The following is a 20,733-nucleotide window of genomic DNA, read 5'->3' as shown; positions in this document are numbered from 1 at the left end:
GTTTCTGATTGCTAGAAATTACCACCATCTTTTAGAACTGTTCTTTTAGTTTAATTTTCAATTTTTATTGATCAGCATGTACTTTTTTTTTAGTGGGTTTTTTTCCCCACAAAGCAATGGGGTTAAGTGGTTTTGCCCAAGGCCACACAGCTAGGTAATTATTAAGTGTCTGAGGCCGGATTTGAGCTCAAGTACTCCTGACTCCAGGGCCAGTGCTCTATCCACTGCACCACCTAGCTACCCCCAGCATGTACTTTTAGTTTAAATATTATAAATTAAATATTTTTTGTGTATTTTTTCCAATTCCCTTATCCTTTTTTTTCTGTCCTGTGAAGCATCTAGTTATTAGCATAAAAGCTTGAGATCATCTGAACCTTGGTCAGAAACAATGAAAGAAATATCTACTTACTGCTATTAATTTTTCCAGTGAGGGAAGTAATGCTTAACCTTCGGGGTATGGTAGGTGATTTTTGCAGGGGTGGGGTCTGACACTGTTTACCCAGATCTTCCTCTGATGTTGATGGGATAAGTTCTCCAATAAGAATTCTCTCCAAACTTCCATCATCTATCCCCTTTCCTAGCCACCGCCCACATGGGAATCTATAAAAGGATGAAGAAAACATCTTAAGTACCAAGGGTCATTTCATATAAAAATTAAGGTTGCATCATTTTACAAAAAGTCAGTTGCTAAGGGTTACTTGGAAAGGATGTTTTTCAACTGAAAGTGAATCTGAATATGAAGAATATGAAGAAAAAAATAGGTGATTTTTCAATTAGAGTAAAAAGGGACACAGATTTACTAGGACCTTTTCATTCTATGAGATGTTTCTGCTTTTCATTAATTTTTTATAAAAAAGGTAAAAATATAGAAGAAAATCATACTAAAATATTTTTATTCACTTCCATAATTAAACATTTGGGAGGGGATCTGTGGCAACAGAAAAGAGATTAATGTAATCAGGTATTGTCTTCCCTCTGAGCAGAGTATTCTTCTAATAGTAAGAGCTTTTTGAATCACTATACAAGAGAAGATGCTGTTCAGTGAGTGGGAAGACATTTAGGGAGTCAGCCTTCATTGGAGCTATCAAAGAGGAGCTACAGAATATTTAGAATGAGGACTAAAAACAGATAGCGATGTAGCTGGAACTTCCCTTGTTCAATGTTCTACCTGCTGGTCTAACTGAGCCTGTGGAGAAGTGTAGTGAAATTGTTTTTGCCCTAAGAAACTGTTAGGACTAGTGATGTGCTTTAGTGTCTCTCTCTCTCTGTAGGTTTTTGCAAGGCAAATGGGGGTTAAGTGGCTGCCCAAGGCCACACAACTAGGTAATTATTAAGTGTCTGAGGCTGCATTTGAACTCAGGGACTCCTGACTCCAGGGTTGGTGCTCTATCCACTGTGTCACCTAGCCCCCCCCCCGCTGTTTATCTTTGTCTTTGTCTCTAAATAGTGGAAACTTTATTCCTAAGTAACTTTTTTATTTATTTATTCATTTATTTACTTTTAGGTTTTTGCAAGGCAAACGGGGTTAAGTGGCTTGCCCAAGGCCACACAGCTAGGTAATTACTAAGTGTCTGAGACCAGATTTGAACCCAGGTACTCCTGACTCCAGGACTGGTGCTTTATCCACTGCGCCACCTAGCCGACCCCCTAAGTAAGTTTAAACTTAATGTTTATCTTTAAAAGTACTTCCTCTTACATCTAAAAAAAAATCCATGATCAGTCTGTAAAATTTATTTCATATTGGGAAAGGGGCAAAAGTAGAAGCCACTGGCCAATACAAAACAAAAATATACAGAAATTAAATATTAGGATCCTGTAAAGTGGGGGGCTCTGAGATTTTAATAACAACTTTATCTCTTATATAGACAATTTAACCTGGTAGAAAAAGTATCCAAGAGGGTTTGGGGCTATTTTGCTCCCTGACCAAAATGAACATATTGTTGTTATAAGGTGTGGCTGTTCTCATGGAAGCATCAGGTAAGACTGAGATCTTTGGTGAGAAAGAACTGGGAGAGAGGCAGTCACCTTAGTAAGAGAGCTGACCTTGTGGGAAGGGAAGGGGTCAAAAGGTAAGTGCCTGTCCAGCTTTAGTTATATACAAGTTTAGAAAATCTTATCCCACACTTTGTTGTTATAAAGTCACTGCATGTATCTAGGTCTTAGCTGTCTCAAATGTCAAATAAAAGGATTAGACTACATTATTATTAAAGTCATTGAACTCTAAAAGCTTATGTTTCTGTGATTCTAAACTCAATATGCTTTTTTGATCACTGATTTAGCATTTTTATAGTATGTGAGTAAAAGAGACATGTATGGAAAACATACAAACTAAAATAACTGGTAAAGTTCATCAAGACAAAAAAGATCTCAAATTCAATTTGGCGGAAGCATTTCAGAGGTCTCTCAGATTAGTCACTCACTTATATGTGTGTCCTGTGATTTCATTTCTGACCATGACACAATCCACGAGCCACTTGGCCAACAGCCCTGAATTATCATGACCAATTTGAACAGTGGTCAGTTTCCCCAGATTCTGGCTCTGTGGAGGAAAAGAAGAGGCTGCTTAAAAATGGATTCATTTTGCTAGTTCTCTGATTTATCTGTTTAATTCTATTCACTTTAAGTTACAAAGAGATCAGGTTAAATAACAATAGACAAAACACTCCAAGGGGTACTAATATTTTTCTATTTTTGATAAAACAAATAAGGAATGGGACTGATTTAATTTTACTCTATCATAATTCTTTGAAATAGATTTTATGGTTAATAGATTTTATAGCTATCAATATCTTATCAACATTTTAAGAATGGGTATAAAAGAAGGGAACAGTAATTAGAATGATGAAACCAATGTCAAAAAGATTAAGTCTTTTAAAATTATTCTTTTGGAAAATCTTGGACTCCTCCTATGATTCAGAGCTGAGTTTTCAAGGCAGAAGCTTTTAAGCAGTCCATCTCTGCATCTGAGAATTGTCATCTATAAAGTGACAATAATTTTCTAAACTTTCCCCTTTTACTAAAAATCTGAATAACAAGTTCTTAAGAATAATTGTTTTACTGGAGTAGTCATTTCTTTTCCCAAGATCTAGTGGATTATTGAGGTAGAATGGCCAATCTCCAGACCATTACACCCCTAGAAAGAGATGCACTATTTTTTCCATATTCTTTTTTTTAGGATTTTTTTTTTTGCAAGGCAAACAGGGGTTAAGTGTCTTGCCCAAGGGCACATAGCTAGGTAACTATTAAGTGTCTGAGGCTGGATTTGAACTCAGGTACTCCTGACTCTAGGGCCAGTGCTCTATCTACTGCGCCACCTAGCCACCCCTCTTTCCATATTCTTTAAAGGTAAAACTGTAGACTGCCTTTCCCAACTTAATTGTATCTGTGCAAAGACCCATGAGTAGAAAAAATTAGGCTCAGGGGCAGCTAAGTGGCTCAGTGAACAGAGTACTGGCCCTGGAGTTAGGAGGACTTGAGATAAAATTGGGCCTCAGACACTTAATAAAAGTGTGTAATCTTGCGCAGGTCACTTAACTCCATTGCCTTGGAAAAACAAACAAAAAAAGGAATGATTTAAAGGTTAACTGTAAAAAAAATAGTTGGAGGGCATTTTATAGAAGAGAATAAAAACAGGTCCATAAATAATACTATACATATTCCTATAAATCAGAGGTCTGGGTCTTGCCTACCTGCTAGAATGATACCAAGATGCAGAAACTAGCCAGACTGATTCAAATGTAACAGATTTTTGATCCCTTCAAATAAAAATTCCCAATCTGAAAAGCAGAGTTTTAGTTGTTCTTCTTGGGGAAGGCAGTGGTATAAAGGTTGTCTATAATAATGGGATCTAAATTTAAGTACACCCAGTTGCAAAAAAAGGATCCTGAATTCCTGAGTGTTCCTTTACATTTCTTTCATTCCTGAAGAAATAATTACATATCTCATTCTTGAAGCATTAGATTGGGATTAACAAGAATAGAATTAACTGAACTCACTTCAAATGTCATTTCAAGGAGGTTTTTTGGAATCTGCATCACTCCAGTATCTCCTAGTTCACCTGATACGCAAATCCATGGGTTTGAAGTGATGATTGCATTGCTTAACTTCTTAATTGGGATAATCACTGATCTATAAGGAATCACTGAAGAGAAAACAATAAAATAGAAATCACAGACATAAAATGTCCCCCCTACACCATCTATGAGATTTTCACATATTAAAAATGTCAGATATCTCGAACACAGGATTTCCCTATATGCATTCATACATATACATATACACCACACATACAAATATGGGGAACAATATAAAAAACCTAATGTTTAATGTTGCTAGAAACCTACTAATTTTAATGAAATCATCAAACATATCTAATCTAAAGTCAATCTTAGGCACCAGGAATTCCAATTTAGATGGTAATACTGATAACCACATATTTATACTACTCTATTGATTAACTTTTGTTGTTGTTGTTGTTTGCAAGGCAATGGGGTTAAAGTGACTTGCTGAAAGTCACACAGTTAGGTAATTTTTAAGTCTCTGAGGCCATATTTGAGCTCAGCTCCTCCTGACTCCAGGCTGGTGCTCTATTCACTGTGCCACCTAGCTGCCTAGAATATTTCTTGAATATTACTCCTTTCTCCATGATTTTTTCTGGTAATAACTTAAAATAAAAGGGATTAGATTATTTAGACAGTTCAGTTTCATGTCACATTGATCAATTAAAGACAGTAGTATCTTCCTTCTAGATCTGATTGTCATCAAAGGTGACTTCTGTAAAAAGGAACAATAGGTAAAAACTATAGGTTTCCATTTAGCCCTTAAAGTAAGGGAAATTTGTTCTACTGAAATTGGCCACCCTCAAGTGCACCTGAGGTCTATTCAAAGGACATGTCACTAGGGGTCACCAACCCATAGAAGAGAATACTTTATAAGTCATAGGGCAACACACAACACAAACCCTCACCAATTTAGATTATCATTCCTTATTTAAAAGTGCATGAGGAGAGGATTAAAAATTAATAGGAACATTCATAAACATCAAAATCAACGACTACTTACTCATTGATAATTGAGTAGAAACACTTGATTTTTTGTATGTGTGTATGTGCATGTGTGATGTATGTTTCTGAGAACCCTTTGGATATTCTTATTCTTTATTAATTAGATTAAAAGTAGCTAGCATTTACATGTGACAGGCATGATGATAAGTGCTTGACAAATATCTCCTTTTATTTCTCACAAAAATACTAGGAGACAGGTATTCTCCTCAATTTACAGCTGAGAAAACAAGCAAAGAGAAATTAAATAACTTGTTTGAGGTCCCACAGTCTAAGACTGGATGTCTTCCTGACTCCAGGCTGAGAACACTCTCTACTGGGCCACCTCATGTCATTTAAGGGATGGATCTAGACTAGGTCTTTGTTGCGGAATGAAGGAGGGCAGCACCCATATCCAAACTTACATTTAACTCTAAAATATCCTTTCTATACTGAACTACTGATGTTTCCTGAAAGTTAAAAAGGCTTAGGGAGAAGTCACCAGCAAAGGAATCAGGCTTGATAGCTCAAGTGACAAAAGACAAATGTCCCTGGAAACTCAAGATGACTGAAACTGGGTGCTCGCTTTTCTTTTCATTTCTTGAATTAATTGGAGTGAAAAGTGCCATTGGGTATATAGATGCAATCAATTAACAAGTGTTAATTAAGGACCTCCTATGTACTAAGCAAGCATTGTTATAAATGCTGGGGGATAAAGGGAAAAAAAATGAAATTGTCCCTGCCTTCAAGAAGTTTACATTCTCCTCTGGTAGATCTATAGAGAAGGGAGGGCACTAATGGCATGAGTTCATAGAGGTGTTACTTGAACAGTGGAGCAGAGTTTTGAAGAAAACAAAGGATTCTAAGAGTTGCATTTCAGGTACAGGTTGTATCTTTCCAGTCCTCTTTGTGCCTTACTCCCTCCTCCAGAGGAGATGAAGCCCAATGGAGCTATGAAAAATAAAGACTCTCTAAAGACAGTCAGCAATCTTTGAATAATTGTAGGATGCTCACACAATAAGATTCTCAGAGTTAATTTATTTCAACTTTCCTTTTTTTTAATTACAGAAAGATCCATTATCAGCTTTAGTTAATTATATTAAAAGAGAATGATTCCTTTAAGACTACTACTAATGACTAACTTTAAAATTTTTGCTATAAAATACCATAAGAGCTTATGGTAATTATTTTGTAGAGTTATGTGACTTTCTCTAATGACATTTGGCAGTCTTGGTTTAGAGATTTTAGACAGAAGGATACAGGATGAGCCAGAGTAAGACTGAATACTTTATAATAAGTACTTTTAGTACTTGTGAAAATTAATAATCAGCAACAAAATCATAACATTAACAAATAACCTAAAAAATAAAGATGTTATTGGTGATATTCATTATGCAATAAACCCTTATCAGATAGTCTATCAATTAAAATTATTTCTAAACTGGCATTTCACCATTTATGCTCATTTAAAAAAACCTTGAGGTAAGATTTGAGGTGCTTCCTGTAGAATGAAATAAATATTCTAAGTCTCTGAAAACTGACAATCTATAAAATAATCAATAAACAATCCATAATATACTCAATGTACATATTATAACAAAATAAGTAATGAGCCTGAATTTTTCATTTTCACTATACTCCAGGTTATATTTACTATGCTAAAATATATCCCATGTTTCTAAAATACAATCATTTTTTTGGGTCTCTGATATATTCATTCAACTTTCCAAACTTACTGATTGTGGTGAATACACAAGTGAAACAGAAGTAATCCACAGCATTGAGGGAAAGGAGGTGGTATAAAAACTGTTCTCTTTCTTCTTCACAGCGCAGGAAAGCATAACGCTTATAAAGTTTTCTGTCATAAAGTAAGACAAGAACACTGCTTAGAAGACTGACTACCATGATCTTAAACCTACTAAAAAATTCTTGTATTAAATATACCCTTGCTTCTGATTTTAGAGAGCAGTATATAAAGTAAATATAAAGATTGATGTTCAAGAATATATTTCAAGATTCATTTTCAACTAGTAACTATATTAGTATGTAATATGAGCTAGTTCACATGAGATCTTACTATGTTGGTACTAAGATATATTTCAAACTATTCCAGGAGGTACATGATCCCAGAGCTGTTTGCATATATGCCATGTTAAACAAAGGCGTGCATAGTTACAATTCTAAAACAATGTATATGTTTAAAATGTATATTTAATTGCTTTCTGCAATCTCCATTCTGGATTATTAAAAGTCTCTATCCTCATACCCAGTTCTAACAACAATTGTAACAACAACATCATCTCAGGAGGATATATTCAATTTAGATTTTTTTTAACAAAGTAAAAGTCAGAACATCAATGGTTAATAATACTTAAGTAGAATGAATGTGATGGCCTTTCCCAGGACTATCTTCCTGTGGGTAAGCACTCAGAGGGCCTTTAGTACAGAATTTACTTGCTCCTAATCTGCTTACTAAAGTTTCTGAGTCAGCAGTGAGCAGGCCACATATAATAAAAGCGTGGCTGTAAGGCTGTTACTTGTTCCAATATACACAAGAGAGGTAATTGCCTAAATGTGTTTGCATGTGTGTGTGTGTATATATACACACATGCATGGGAGAGGTACAGTGAATGAACTAGTTATGTAATCTCACTAATTTGTTTTTCAAGCAAGCAGGTCACAGCAAAAGAGAAATTTTGAGAATAAACTGCTCTTACTTAGTTAGAGGTTGGTTAGAAACCAGCTGTTTGAGATGCTGAGATAAGAGCTTCTTTTCAAGAGACAATCTTATCCATGCCCGGGCTCGACCCACATCAGTCTTGATTTCACTCATATTCTGAATGTGTCTGGAGAAGAGTGGTAAAAACAAAATGATGTAAAATTTATGAGTATCACTTTAAACTGATAAAGAACCAAAGTGATATGACATTTGATATTCTCATGTTCTTTTATACACAAAAGATACAAGATAATATAAAATTCAAGTAATTAAATTTTAAAAAGCTCCAGAGTCAGGTTTTACAAGGCAAATACTCTGGTAACATCAGGAAAATTTAACATTTAGTTTACTATTTCAGAATAGCATATTTCTTTGTTTTAGGTATAACTTGGGAAAATTTATTTATGAACCTGAACCAAAAAACCATCAATTCTGGGTTAGATAGGAAACCATATTACTACTGTTATATAGTTATTCTTCCCATTTTAAGAAAAGAATTTTAAAAAGCATCAGAACCATGAGTTAGGGAATAATATATAGGGGGGTCTGGTATATATAAGGTTATGAATAGTGAGAAGAGATTTGGGACTATGGATCTAAAAGATTGTGTAATTCATGTTTTTGCCAATCTTACAATTAGTAGGAGTCATTATGAAAATTAAGAAAAATAAAGAGGAAGGTAGGTAAAGAAAAGAAAAGTGAGCAGTGTGACACCTCTTTTATTAGGTTATAATTTTCTGGATACCGTTCCAGACTCTAATTTGTCTTCTGAGAGAAAAAAGTTATCTGGAAGGTCAGTTCAATCTTACTGGACATAGCTTAGAATTCTTAGTAGACCTATGTTTAACATGCATATTGGGTGACAGTTGAAATGATTTTAGGAAAAAAAAAGGAAAGTTGAAATAAATTATAGCCAAGATTAGAAGGAAAGCAAAAGGGGCAGCTAGGTGGAGCAGTGGATAGAGACCAGCTCTGGAGTCTGGAGGAACTGACTTCAATTCCGACCTCAGACACCTAGCTGTGTGGCCTTGGGCAAGCCACTTAACCCCATTGCCTTGCAAAAACCTTAAAAAAAAAATGAAAGCAAAAAAAATTAGGGGAAAATATTATAGACAATTTCTTGGATAAAGGTCTCATATCTCAAATATATGTAGAGAATTTTGTCAAATTTATAAGAATATGAGTCGTTCATTCCTAATTGATAAAAGCTCAAAGGATATGAAAAGGCAATTTTTAGATGAAGAACTTAAAACAATATATAGTCATATGAGATTATGGATTACAGAAATTCAAATTAAAACAACTTTGTTATTCCATACCTATCAGATTGACTAAAATGATAGAAGGGGAACATAATAAATGTTGGAGGGGATGTGGAAAAATTGGGACATTAATAAACTGTTGGTAGAACTATGAACTATCCAACTACTTTGGAGAACAACTTGGAATTATATTCAAAGAGTTACAAAACTGCATATAACCTTTGACCCACTATATCACTATTAGTTATGTTTCCCAAGGTGATCAGGAAAAAAAATAACCTAAGTATTTTAAAATATTAAAAAAACATTTATAGCAGCTCTCTTTGTGGTAGCAAAGAACTGGAATTCGAGGGGATATCCATCAATTAGAGAATAACTAAAGTTGTGGAACATGATTGTGATGACAACTACTATGCTTTAAGAAATTGTGAGCTGGTTGATTTTAGAGAAACATAGAAAAACTTGCATGAAATAATGAAACGTGAAGTGAGCAGAACCAAGAGGATGTTGGAGACAATAATAGTAATACTGTACAAAGAATAATTGTGAACAGCCAACTTATTCTGAGTACGATAAATGCTCAAATCAATTTTAAAGGACCTATGACCTATGCTATCTACCTCCAGAGAAAGAATAGCATAGCATAGTTTTACATATAGTTATAAATTTGTGTTAAATAGTAGTCTTCTCTGTCTAGAGTGGGGAGAGAGGGACATAGTTTGAAACCTAAAAATTTTCACAAAATAAATAAAATTAAGGATTTACCAAACTGTAAAATAGAAATTGAAAGAATTCACCAATCATCTCCAGAAAGAGATCTCAAAATGAAAACTTCTATTGTAGCCAAAGTTCAGAGCTCCCGGATCAAGAAGAAAGTATTACAATCAGTCAAAAAGAAACAATTCAAATATAGTGGAACCATACAAGATTTAGCAACTTTCACATTAAAGGAGAGGAGGAATTGAAATATGCCAATCAAAAACAATCTTCTCGGCAAAACATGATATTTAATGGCAAGTTTCTTAAGCATACAATTCTGGAACTAAGTCAATTTTAAAAAAAAATAAAAATACTATAAATCATTACTGATTAGCAAAATGCAAATTAAAACAATTCTGTGATATCATATCACCGCTATCCAGAAATGAAGGATGCAGGAGGGGATGTGGGGAAATGAGTATACTAATGAACTATTAGCAGAGTTGGGATCTAGTCCAATCTTTCTGGAGAACAATCTGGAATTATGGCCAAAGGGCTATAAAATTATGATTTAGCAATTCTATCACTAAGTCTGTATCCCAAAGTAATCAAAGAAAGAGAAAAGAACATATATGTACCAAATGTGTATAGCAGCTCTTTTTGCAGTGGCAAATAATTGGAAATAGAGGGGATGCCCACCAATTGGGGAATGGTTGAATAAGTACAAATGATATTGATGGAATACTATGTTAATAAAAAAAAATGACAAGCAGGATGATTTTCAGGAATACCTGAGAACCAGGAGATCATTTACTCAATAATAGTAACATTGTAATGATGATCAACTGATCAACAAGGTTATCTAATTTGGAAGGATTCATGATGCAAATTACTCTTGACCCCTAGGGAGACAACTCATGAACTCTGAGTAAAAAGGGAAGTACAATTTTCTTACTTTGTTTTTCATTCTTTCTTTTTTGCAAGATGTCTAATATAGAAATATGTTTAGCAATATTTCATATGTGTAATGAGTATCATTATATGTTGTCTTCTCAGAGGCAGGGGAGGACAGGACAGAATTTGGAACTCAAAAAAACTTTTTTAAGCTTAAAAAAAAATTAAAGAAATATTATTCTGAGAAGGGTAGACTTCATCAAATTTCCAAAGGGATCCATGACCATATAAAAGGTAAAGAATGCCTGGTATTAAAGAAATAATCAGTGATAGAGAAATAATTGTTTTGAACTTTTATTCTGTGCCAAGCATTGTGATGAGTGAAGGGGAAGACAAAGAAAAAAATTAAAAAGTCCGATAATTTGCCCTTACACATCTTTTACATTCTATTAAGGAGAATAAATGTGTACAGAGACAAATAAATTTCCTGAGGGGGGGAAGGGAGGGTGCATCACTTATCCTGAGGGGAATCAGGATTGGCTAGTACAGGCAATGGTGATTTAGTTGAGGTGAAGAAGGGATGCATTCCTGGACTGAAACGAGGTGTAGAGGCAGGAGATAGAATTTCATATATAGGCAGCAGCAAGAATGTCAGCTTCACTGAAATATAGAGAGGATAGTAATGTGTAAAAAAATCTGAAAAAGTAGGCAGAACCAGATTGTGAAAGACTTTTTAAAAGTAATAGTTCTTCCTCAGATCTATGAAATTCCAAATCTGGATTAAAGATATTAGAAAAAAGATGGTGATGTTAAGAAGAAACCATTTTCCCAGTCTTAATGTCAACATGATGGGGGAATATTGAAGAGAGATATGCTCTATAGTTATTAATTAGTACCCTCTGTACTGATTATGGATTAGCTCCCCACACCTGATCCCATTGTCCAAGCTAGTAGATGAAGTCATGAACTTCTAGTAAAGAACTTTGCAAGGAACTCTGCAACTCTGGCAAGGACTTGATCTTCTGTCTTGAGAGGACAGCCCACTCTGGGAGAGCGTAATTCCTCACCCCTTTACCCTTTTCTACTATTTATATTGTCTGTTACTTATGCCATTTGTCTTGCTGTGAAGTTAGCCCAGTATGGGGGAGTGTTAATTCCCCAAATAATTTCTCACATTCTTTCCTCCCTCTTAGCTGTCCTTTTTTGCTAAAACTAACTCTCTTGCTGGTTCTCCAAAGAACCTAACTTATGAACTTTATGTAATAACCTATGAACTTTAATAACTTGTGAACTTTTGCAGTAACCTGTGAAAGTCTTTCTTACCTCCCTGAGTCAGAGAGATTGGTGAATTCTTTACAATATGAACCACATCTGTCCTTAAGTTGCCCCTTTTCTCCTAAGACCATTTCTCTGAGCTCCATTCTTAAGCCCTCCCCCCACCCCTTTTTGCCTGTCTTCAAACTTTGGAAACATATTCTGGATGCCCTGATAATGACTTTGGGAAGTTACTCTTTCCTATTGGAACTAAAAGCTTCTATTCTCATCACCAGGATAGGTTGACTTTACCCTGAGCTAAAATCTACCCATAACACCCAAACTACACTTTATATCCCTCCTTGGACTCCTGTGATCCCTCTGACACTTGAATTATGGTGTCTGACTAGGAAATTACAATTCCTGTCCTCTTGCCAATTTAACTTTGAGTTTCTAAAGAAGTCTTTATTTTAACCTAGAAAGATGAGAGCATTGTGGGAGCTTCTTCAGAGTCATTATCTGTCCTTTAAAAACAGCAATATGAGGTTTATCAAGATTTGTATATGACCTTTTCCTGAAATTCTTTGATTTTTTTTTCTTACTGACCTGTTAAATTTTATCTTTGATTACTTTTGGCATTTTAATTATAGGTGTGGGAGGAAAAGCATGGAAAAATCTGTTTATGAAGTTGTATATTTAATAAAATATATCATCTACAGTCTATATTAAAAATGTGAAAATCTTCATTATTTAATTGTAAACCTATCTAATATACATCTCTTTGATGTCCTAACTTGTGATTTTGTTTTACTTTGTTCTTGAAGAACACCATGACTTCAGGGCGGTGATGCCAGGACATGTAAGAGAACTGAATTTTAATGAGGGGCAGCTGTGCAAAGTCACCAGCTTCACTTTCTCCTCTGAAGTCAACTGGGTCCAGTGGTCAGATATGCATCAGGACAATTGTAGATTGTCCTTGGCTTTTTAAGGCTAGGTTTTCCCAGGCCACAGTTTGAGGCAACACATATTCAGTATTAAAATTAGGGAAGAGAGAGATGAGGCAGATGCCAAGAATGATCATTTCCAAAAAAGAAGAAAAAATTATTAATGGGAAGATAAGACCCTTCAAGGGTATTTTAGTGATTAAGGCAGGTAAGAGAGAAATGAAACCAAGACTACCTTCAGTCTAAAATAAAAAGCAATCTGGGAGAGGAAGACCTTTAGGATTTCAGGGCAAAACAAAAACTGCTACTTTTTTTCCATTCCCTCTGAGTCAATCAGGGCCTAAACAAAGAACAAGTGAAATCAGGCCTGGGACCTAATGCTGGCCAATTCATGAGAGCCACAGTGATTGTTGAGCCTTGAAACCAGGTCTTTAGGAAGAGCACATGGTAGGTAAGGGTAAAAAAAAAGAAGAGGGGGAAGATAGGTAGGGAGAAAAGGGAAAGAGAGAGAGGAGAGAGGAGAGAGGAGAGAGAGAGAGAGAGAGAGAGAGAGAGAGAGAGAGAGAGAGAGAGAGAGAGAGAGAGAGAGAGAGAGAGAGAGAGAGAGAGAAGAGGAGTTGGATAGCTCAACTGGTCAACAGAGGGATCATTTTGACTACTTACAGAAGTTATTGTTGATCCTTTATTCTAGAAGACGCTTATATGATCATTATACAAGAGAAAAGAGCATCACTTCATGATCACTAGGATAGGATTATTGGGAATTTAAAAAGGGAACTTGTGTATCCTAAACTGGTACCTATCTCCTCTGTGAGGACAGATGATTGATGTTTATTCCTCATTCTAGAAGAAGTCCATGACATCAGGGAGATGATGACATGATATCTGAATGAGGGGGAGCTGTGCAAAGTCATCAACCTCACTTTCTCCTGTGGAGCCATTTGGGTCCAGTGGCCAGATATGGATTGAGATGACTAGAGAGAACTCTGGATGCAGTGGAAGACCTTGGCCTTTTAAAAACTAGATTCCTTCCCAAGTCACAGCTTGATTGAGGCAACAACCATTCAAGTAGATAAGAAGCATAAGCTTCAATCAGAACAAAGTACAATGACTATCAGCCACCTAATTTCCTCCTAGGTTCTAATCTTTTAAAGACCTGACTTTGACCCGATTAAACCCAAGCAGAAAGTCAATCAAGATACAAAAGGATATTTTTATTTGAAAACAAGTAAAAATACTAATTAAATCTAAGAAATTCATAGTAATTTGTTTCAGACAAGGGGAAAAAAGTGATGGCTATATAATAGGAAAAAATCATGGAGGACAATCAGAGAAGATCTAAGTCTAGGAAGCTAACAGCAACAATGGGATCAAATAAATGATCACAACTGTTCTCTAGTAAGAAAGAACTGTATTTAGTTTTGAGCACCTCAATCACGGCAAAATCAATGGAAAAAATTGAAAAGAAAACAGAAAACTAACAATATGATAATGGGAAAGTAACTGGTGATTTATAACAAAAGATTAAATGGTATGTATAAAGGTTTTGGCAAAGTTACAAATTTGAGAAAGAATAATGGTCCACAAATATCTGAAAGTACTGAACAATGATATGGAAAAAGAAGGAGCTATTTATATAAAGCATAATGAAGAAATGATAACTGAAGGAAAATAGGCTGAATAATCAGAAAAATTCCCTAAGAATACAACACATGATTGTAGAATATTTTCTTAATAATTGAAGTCATGTTACATGGGTATTAGGCCAGTAGATAGAGTACTGAGCCTGAGTCAGAAGGACTCATCTTTCTGAGTTCAAATCCTATCTCAGACACTCACTAGCTGTGTTACCTTGGCCAAGTCACTTAACTTTATTTTTCTCAGTTCCTCATCTATAATGAACTGAAGAAGAAAATGGCAAACCACTCCAGTATCTTTGACATGAAAAGCCCAAATGGGGTCACAAAGAGTCAGACATGACTGAAATGAATGAAAATCAATTAACAGAAGTATTGAGAAATTAGGATCCATTAACATGTGAGAAATAAATATGCACTGAGAAGGAATTTGAAACATAATAGGGTTTTTATTGTAGTTGAAACAAATATGTTTTTACTTTAAATTCTAATGTTGACAAGAATTTTGTCAATTTTTCTTCCAAAGACTTTCATTACTGTTCCACTTCAGCTACCTATCACAATAGCCTTGCCTTCAGTTGAACAGAAGAGTTGTCCAAAAGCTGGAGTTGGGGAACTTCTGTCAGAAGCTCCCTAAAGGAAAAGAGAGCAGTTATATCAAATCTGTATTTTGATATTACTCCAGTTTGATGTCAATTCCTAGTTAAAAATCTGGAACAGATAACTGAAATTTTATTCAAAAAAGAGAAAGTAATCACTATGAGATAGAGAGGATTAAGAATGAGTCAAGCTGTTGCTAGGTGGCACAATGGATAGAGCACTGGCCCTGGAGGTCCTGAGTTCAAATTTGACCTCAGACACTTAATTGCCTACCTGTGTGACCTTGGGCAAATCACTTAACCTCACTGCCTTAAATAAATATAAAAAATTAAAAAAAAGGATAAGTCATGCCAGGAAAAAAAAATCTTTTTATCAAATATCTCTGAGAAGGGTCTGGTATCTGGTACATAATAGACAAGAAAATAAAACCAAAAGGCATCCTCAGGTAGAAAAGTGGTCAAAAGATATGACCAAAGTATTTTTTAAAGTGTTATAAACAATTAACCACATGAAACAATGCTTAAAATCATCAGTAATAAGGGAAATAAAAACAATGAAAGCAAACTTCCTTTACTTTTTTTTACTTTGTACCCAGTAAAATCAGTATATGACAAAAGATGAGAATTATGTGTTGGAGGAAAAATGGAAAGATAAGCATAATATGTTGGTGGAGCTATGAACTGGTACAATTATTTTGGAAAGGAGCTAAAATATCCATACCCTTTGACTCAGAGTTTCCATTTCTAGATATATATATATATATATATATATATATATATATATATATATATATACACACACACACACACACACACACACACACATATATTCCAAGAAGACTGAGAGAACGGGAGGGAGGGAGGGAGGGAGGGAGGGAGAGAGAGAGAGAGAGAGAGAGAGAGAGAAGACTGAGAAAGAGAGAATGAAACTGAGATTCCATATTCATCAAAATATTTATAGCAAAATATTTTGGGTATCAAAGAACATTCCCACATATGGGACTGGCTAAACAAATTATGGTACATGAATGTAATTGCAGTATTGTAATAAAATACCAACATGATTAGTCTAGGGAAGAATGGAAAGACTTATCAAGATGTAAAATGAAGTAAAAAGAGTTAAGAAAACTGTATACACAAAGACTACAATAAGTTAAATAGAAAGAACAACCACTACAAAACAACTGAAAATGCATGTCAAAAAATTAAATAGAACAAAGCATGGTGCTAAGGAAGATTTTTCAGATAACACTTCCTCCTGATTTTTGTAGATGTCCAGTAAGGAATATTGTGTACTGTTGGATTCTTTTTTGATGTGCTATTTAGTTTTTTCTTTTTAGGTTTTTGCAAAGCAAATGGGGTTAAGTGGCTTGCCCAAGGCCACACAGCTTGGTAATTATTAAGTGTCTGATACTGGATTTGAACCCAGGTACCCCTGACTCCAAGGGCTGGTGCTTTATCCACTGTGCCACCTAGCCACCCCCTATTTTTCTCATCTTAATAATTTGAGGATAATATGAACAGAGTAAAAATTGAAATGGGCTAACTTTCCCTTTTGTGACAGTTTCCTCCCATGAAGCAAAGCCTAAATGATTACTAGTTGAGAGTGTTGATTGGGCAAGGTTTGGATCCAGTGATATCTGAGGTCCTTTTAATTTCTGAGTCTCTGTAATTCGTCTGCTGCCCTTTGGTTATGAAGAACTATTATTCAGCAAACAAATATTAAGTGCCTGCTATGTATCAGACATTACCTACTGTCTATGTACATATCTATCTAGCTGTTTGTCTCTCTGTCTATTTAATCTATCACCTATGTGAGAAAGATACAGAGAAGGAAAAAAATATAGTTCCTACTGTTAAGGTGCTCATGGTGGGGAGGAACGAACATTATGTAAATAACTATGTACTAACAAGATATATGCAAGATAAACTGGAGATAGTTAAAGGGAGAAGGCACTAACATTAAAGGTGATCAGGATTGGCATTCTGTAGAAAGTGAGACTTGAAGGAAGGCAGAGAAATCAGGAGGCAGAGATGAGAAAGGAGAGAATTCCAGATGTGAAAGATGGTGTGGAGTTTGGTGATATCTGTGTCATGTGCAAGAAAACAAACAAGTCTAGTATCACTGAATCACTGAGTACACAGTAGGAGAAAAAGATTAAAAAGAATGGAAGGATATTGGGGGAGGAAGTTATGAAGTGTTTTTTTAATTTTTAGAAATTTTATTTATATTTTTCCAATTTTATACAAAGACAGTCTTCAACATTCAACATTTTGCAAGAGTTCCACATTTTTCTAACACCCTCCCTGCTCCCCATGGCAGCAAACACTTTTATATATATGGATTGTAAATGTATAATTATGTGGTTTTTTTTTTTGGCTTTTGCAAGGCAATGGGGTTAAGTGACTTGCTCAGGGTCACACACCTAGGTAATCACTACAACAGTCATGTTTGACATATTTACATATTGGTGTGAAAGAAGAATTAGAACTAAGGGAGAAAAAATTAAAACAAAGAAATAAAATACATAAAAAATTTTAAAAAGTGAACACAGTATGCTTTGCTCTACATTCAGACGCCATCTTTTTTTTTTTTCCTATGGATGTAGATGGCATTTTCTATAACAGGTCTATAAAGGGCTTTTTATATTTAACATAAGAATTTTTTATTTGATTCTCAAGGTAATAAAGAACTATTGAAATTAATTTGTATGGGATGACATGGTCAGATCTATATTTTAGGAAGGTCCCTAAAGTGATCAGCTGGATGAAGAATAGGAGAGATATGGGGCAGGGAGGCCATCCACAAAGCTACTGCAACAATCTAAGCATGAAGTGATGAAAACCTGTATGAGTGCAGTAGCAAAACAGAGAGAACTAGCATGTGAATTAATAGGTCTTGGCAACAGATTAGATATGGAGGATCAGAGTGAGGAGTCAAGGATGACCAGATTGAAAGCCTGGTTGAGTGAAGGATGAAGGTACTCTCTACAGTAACAGGGAAGTTAGGAAGCAGAGAATGTTTAGAGGTGTGAAGAAAAGATAGTGAGTTCAGTTTTAGATATACTGAATTTAAGATGTTTATGAAACATCCAGTTACAGATGTGAGACTGGAAGCTAACAGAGAGGTTGGATAAATTGAGAATCATCAGCATATCAAATTTAACATATGGGAACTGATGAAATTACCAAATGACAAGGTGTAAAAGGGAGAGAACCCTAAACAGAGCTCTACTGCATGGTAAGTAGGAGCTGTCAGATTTAATCACTAGGGATTAGAGGAAAAGAGAATTAAAATCATTCTGATATACCCTCTCATACCTATTAGATTGGTTAGTGTAACAAAAAAAAGTCAAATGACAAATTCTGGAGGGGATCTGAAAAATTACACCACTACTAGGTTTGTATCTCAAAGAGGTCGAAGAAAAGGAAAAGGACCTGTTTTGTACAAAAGTATAGCAGCTCTCTTTATGATAACAAAAGAATTAGAAATTGAAGGGTTGTCCATCAATTGTAGAACAGTTGAATAAGTTATAATATATGCTTTAAAAGAGTGTTTATTTTAGTTAAGGCAATGGGGTTAAGTGACTTGCCCAAGGTCAACACAGTTAGGTAACTATACTATTAAAGTGGGGCCACATTTGAACTCAAGTCTTCCTGACTCCAGGGTCAGTACTATATCCACTGCGCCACCTAGCTGCCCTGTAATATATGATTTTTAATGAATATTATCATACTATAAGAAATGAAGAAGGGTATGATACAAGAAAAATCTGGTAAGATTTATATGAGCTGATGCAAAGTGACGTAAGCAGAAACATTATACATAGTAATATTTTAAGGACAATCGACTATGAAAGACTTAGCTCCTTATCAAAATAATTTTAAAGGAGCTATGATTAAAAATGTTATCCACCTTCAGAGAGAGAACTGATAAACTGAGTGCAAACTGAAGCATATTTATTAAACTTTTTTAATTTTTCTTGTTTTTTTTTCTTTTTCAAGATGGTTAATATGAAAATATATATTACTTCTCATGTAAAATTGATAGTTTCCCTGCTCAAGGAGTGAGTGAGAGGGAGTAAGGGAAAGAATTTGGAACTCAAAATTTTAAAAAAGATAAATTTTTTCATGTATTTGGGAAGCTTTAATGAAAGATATATTTCAAAAAACTAGTTCCTAATTCATTTGTGCTTTCAATTTTACTAATCTGATTTTTTGGTTGCTCAAGTTTTATATATACTTGTTTAATTGATTATTTGTTAATAAAATTGCTCCTATATATGTAATATGTATGTATGTGCATGTTTGGTGTGTATATAAAATTTCCCCTAAGAACCACCTTAGCTGCACTTATTAATTTTGGTTTATTACTCTATTATTGTAATTCTTTGATGAAATATTCTATTGTTTCTATAGTTTGCTCTATGACATACCAGTTCTTTAGAATTATTCCTATTTAATTTCTAATTACTTTTTAATCATTTTATTAAATACTTTCCATTTTGTTGAGCATAATTTTGAATTTTATTTTACTGAATATAATTTTGTTTACATTGTGGTCAATAAATTATATTTAGTGTTTTCTCTTTTCTGTATTTTTAATGAGGATTTTATGCACCAATGGAGAGTCAATTTTTATAAAGGTTTCTTACATACTTTAGGTTCATGTAAATTCCTTTCTGATATCAGTCAATAATTCCAAGAGATCAATTACTTTCAATTTTTCCAATGCCTTCTTCAGGTCCTTAATTTCTCTGTTTTTTGCTTAGATTTGTCTTGGTTTTCAAATTGAGGGCCTCCACTATTAAGTTTAAATTGTATTGAATTATCTTATTTTTCTCCCTCTAATTAATTTGAATAACTTTTCCTTTAAGTATTTGGATGCTATATTATTAAGTGTAATTATTAATATGGCTATCTGTGGTACAATTTCTTTGCCTATCTTTTTTTTATTTTGTCTGAATTTACTGTAGATTTCACTGATGTCTATCTCTGCTTTTCAAAGTTCAACAGAAGGATAATGGATTTTGTTCCAGTTCTTAATTCTAGGTAAATTTTATTTTTTAAGCATGTTTCTTGAAAAATAACATTTTGCTAGATTTTATTTTCTAATCCATTCTGGTATTTTTTAATCCTCTTAAATTTAAAAGAGGGACTTCATCCCATTCATGTTCACAATTAAATGACTATTAACTTTACCTCCATCCTATCTTGTTATTTTTCCTCTCATTATTCACGTTTTTTTGTATTTTTGAAGGACAATGGGGTTAAGTGACATACCTAAGGTCACAAAGCCAAGCAATTAACAAGTATCTGAAGCCAAATTTGAACTCAGATCCTCCTGATTCCAGGGTCAGCACTGTATGCATTGTGCCACATAATTGTCCCCTCACACATTCTTAATGAACTAGAAAGTGGTAGAAGAAAAAGAATTTGCCTTTTGACCACAAATTAACATTTGTGATTTAATTAAGTGAAAAAAACAGTTTATTTCTTCTGTTGTAGAGCTTTTCTTTCCCTTGCCTTGCTCCTCATCCAGGGTTTTGGGTTTTTTTCCCTTTTCTTTTAATCCTATTTTTTTTTCTACAGTTCATATCCCTCCCTCCAGCATTCAATACTGTTTTACTTGACTTACCTAACCTTAAACTCCTTTCTTGTTCCTTACTATTCTCATTTTGGATTT

General features: G+C 34.5%; 1 protein-coding gene across 1 annotated transcript in view; it reads right to left on the bottom strand.

Moving 5' to 3' along the window:
• Window positions 1–20,733, bottom strand: part of DENND5B (DENN domain containing 5B) — a 165,965-nt gene that overhangs the window by 20,180 nt on the left and 125,052 nt on the right. The window contains exons 13-17 of the mRNA XM_074194791.1: window positions 7,757–7,885; window positions 6,776–6,897; window positions 3,996–4,141; window positions 2,421–2,539; window positions 410–600 (exon numbers count right to left, since the gene is read on the bottom strand). Coding sequence (XP_074050892.1) covers window positions 410–600; window positions 2,421–2,539; window positions 3,996–4,141; window positions 6,776–6,897; window positions 7,757–7,885 — 707 coding nt within the window. The remainder of the gene's footprint in view (window positions 1–409; window positions 601–2,420; window positions 2,540–3,995; window positions 4,142–6,775; window positions 6,898–7,756; window positions 7,886–20,733) is intronic.

Source organism: Macrotis lagotis, chromosome 7 (assembly GCF_037893015.1).
Source record: "Macrotis lagotis isolate mMagLag1 chromosome 7, bilby.v1.9.chrom.fasta, whole genome shotgun sequence".
NCBI classification, from domain to species: Eukaryota; Metazoa; Chordata; class Mammalia; order Peramelemorphia; family Peramelidae; genus Macrotis; species Macrotis lagotis.
This window is presented reverse-complemented; position numbering and strand designations above follow the sequence as displayed.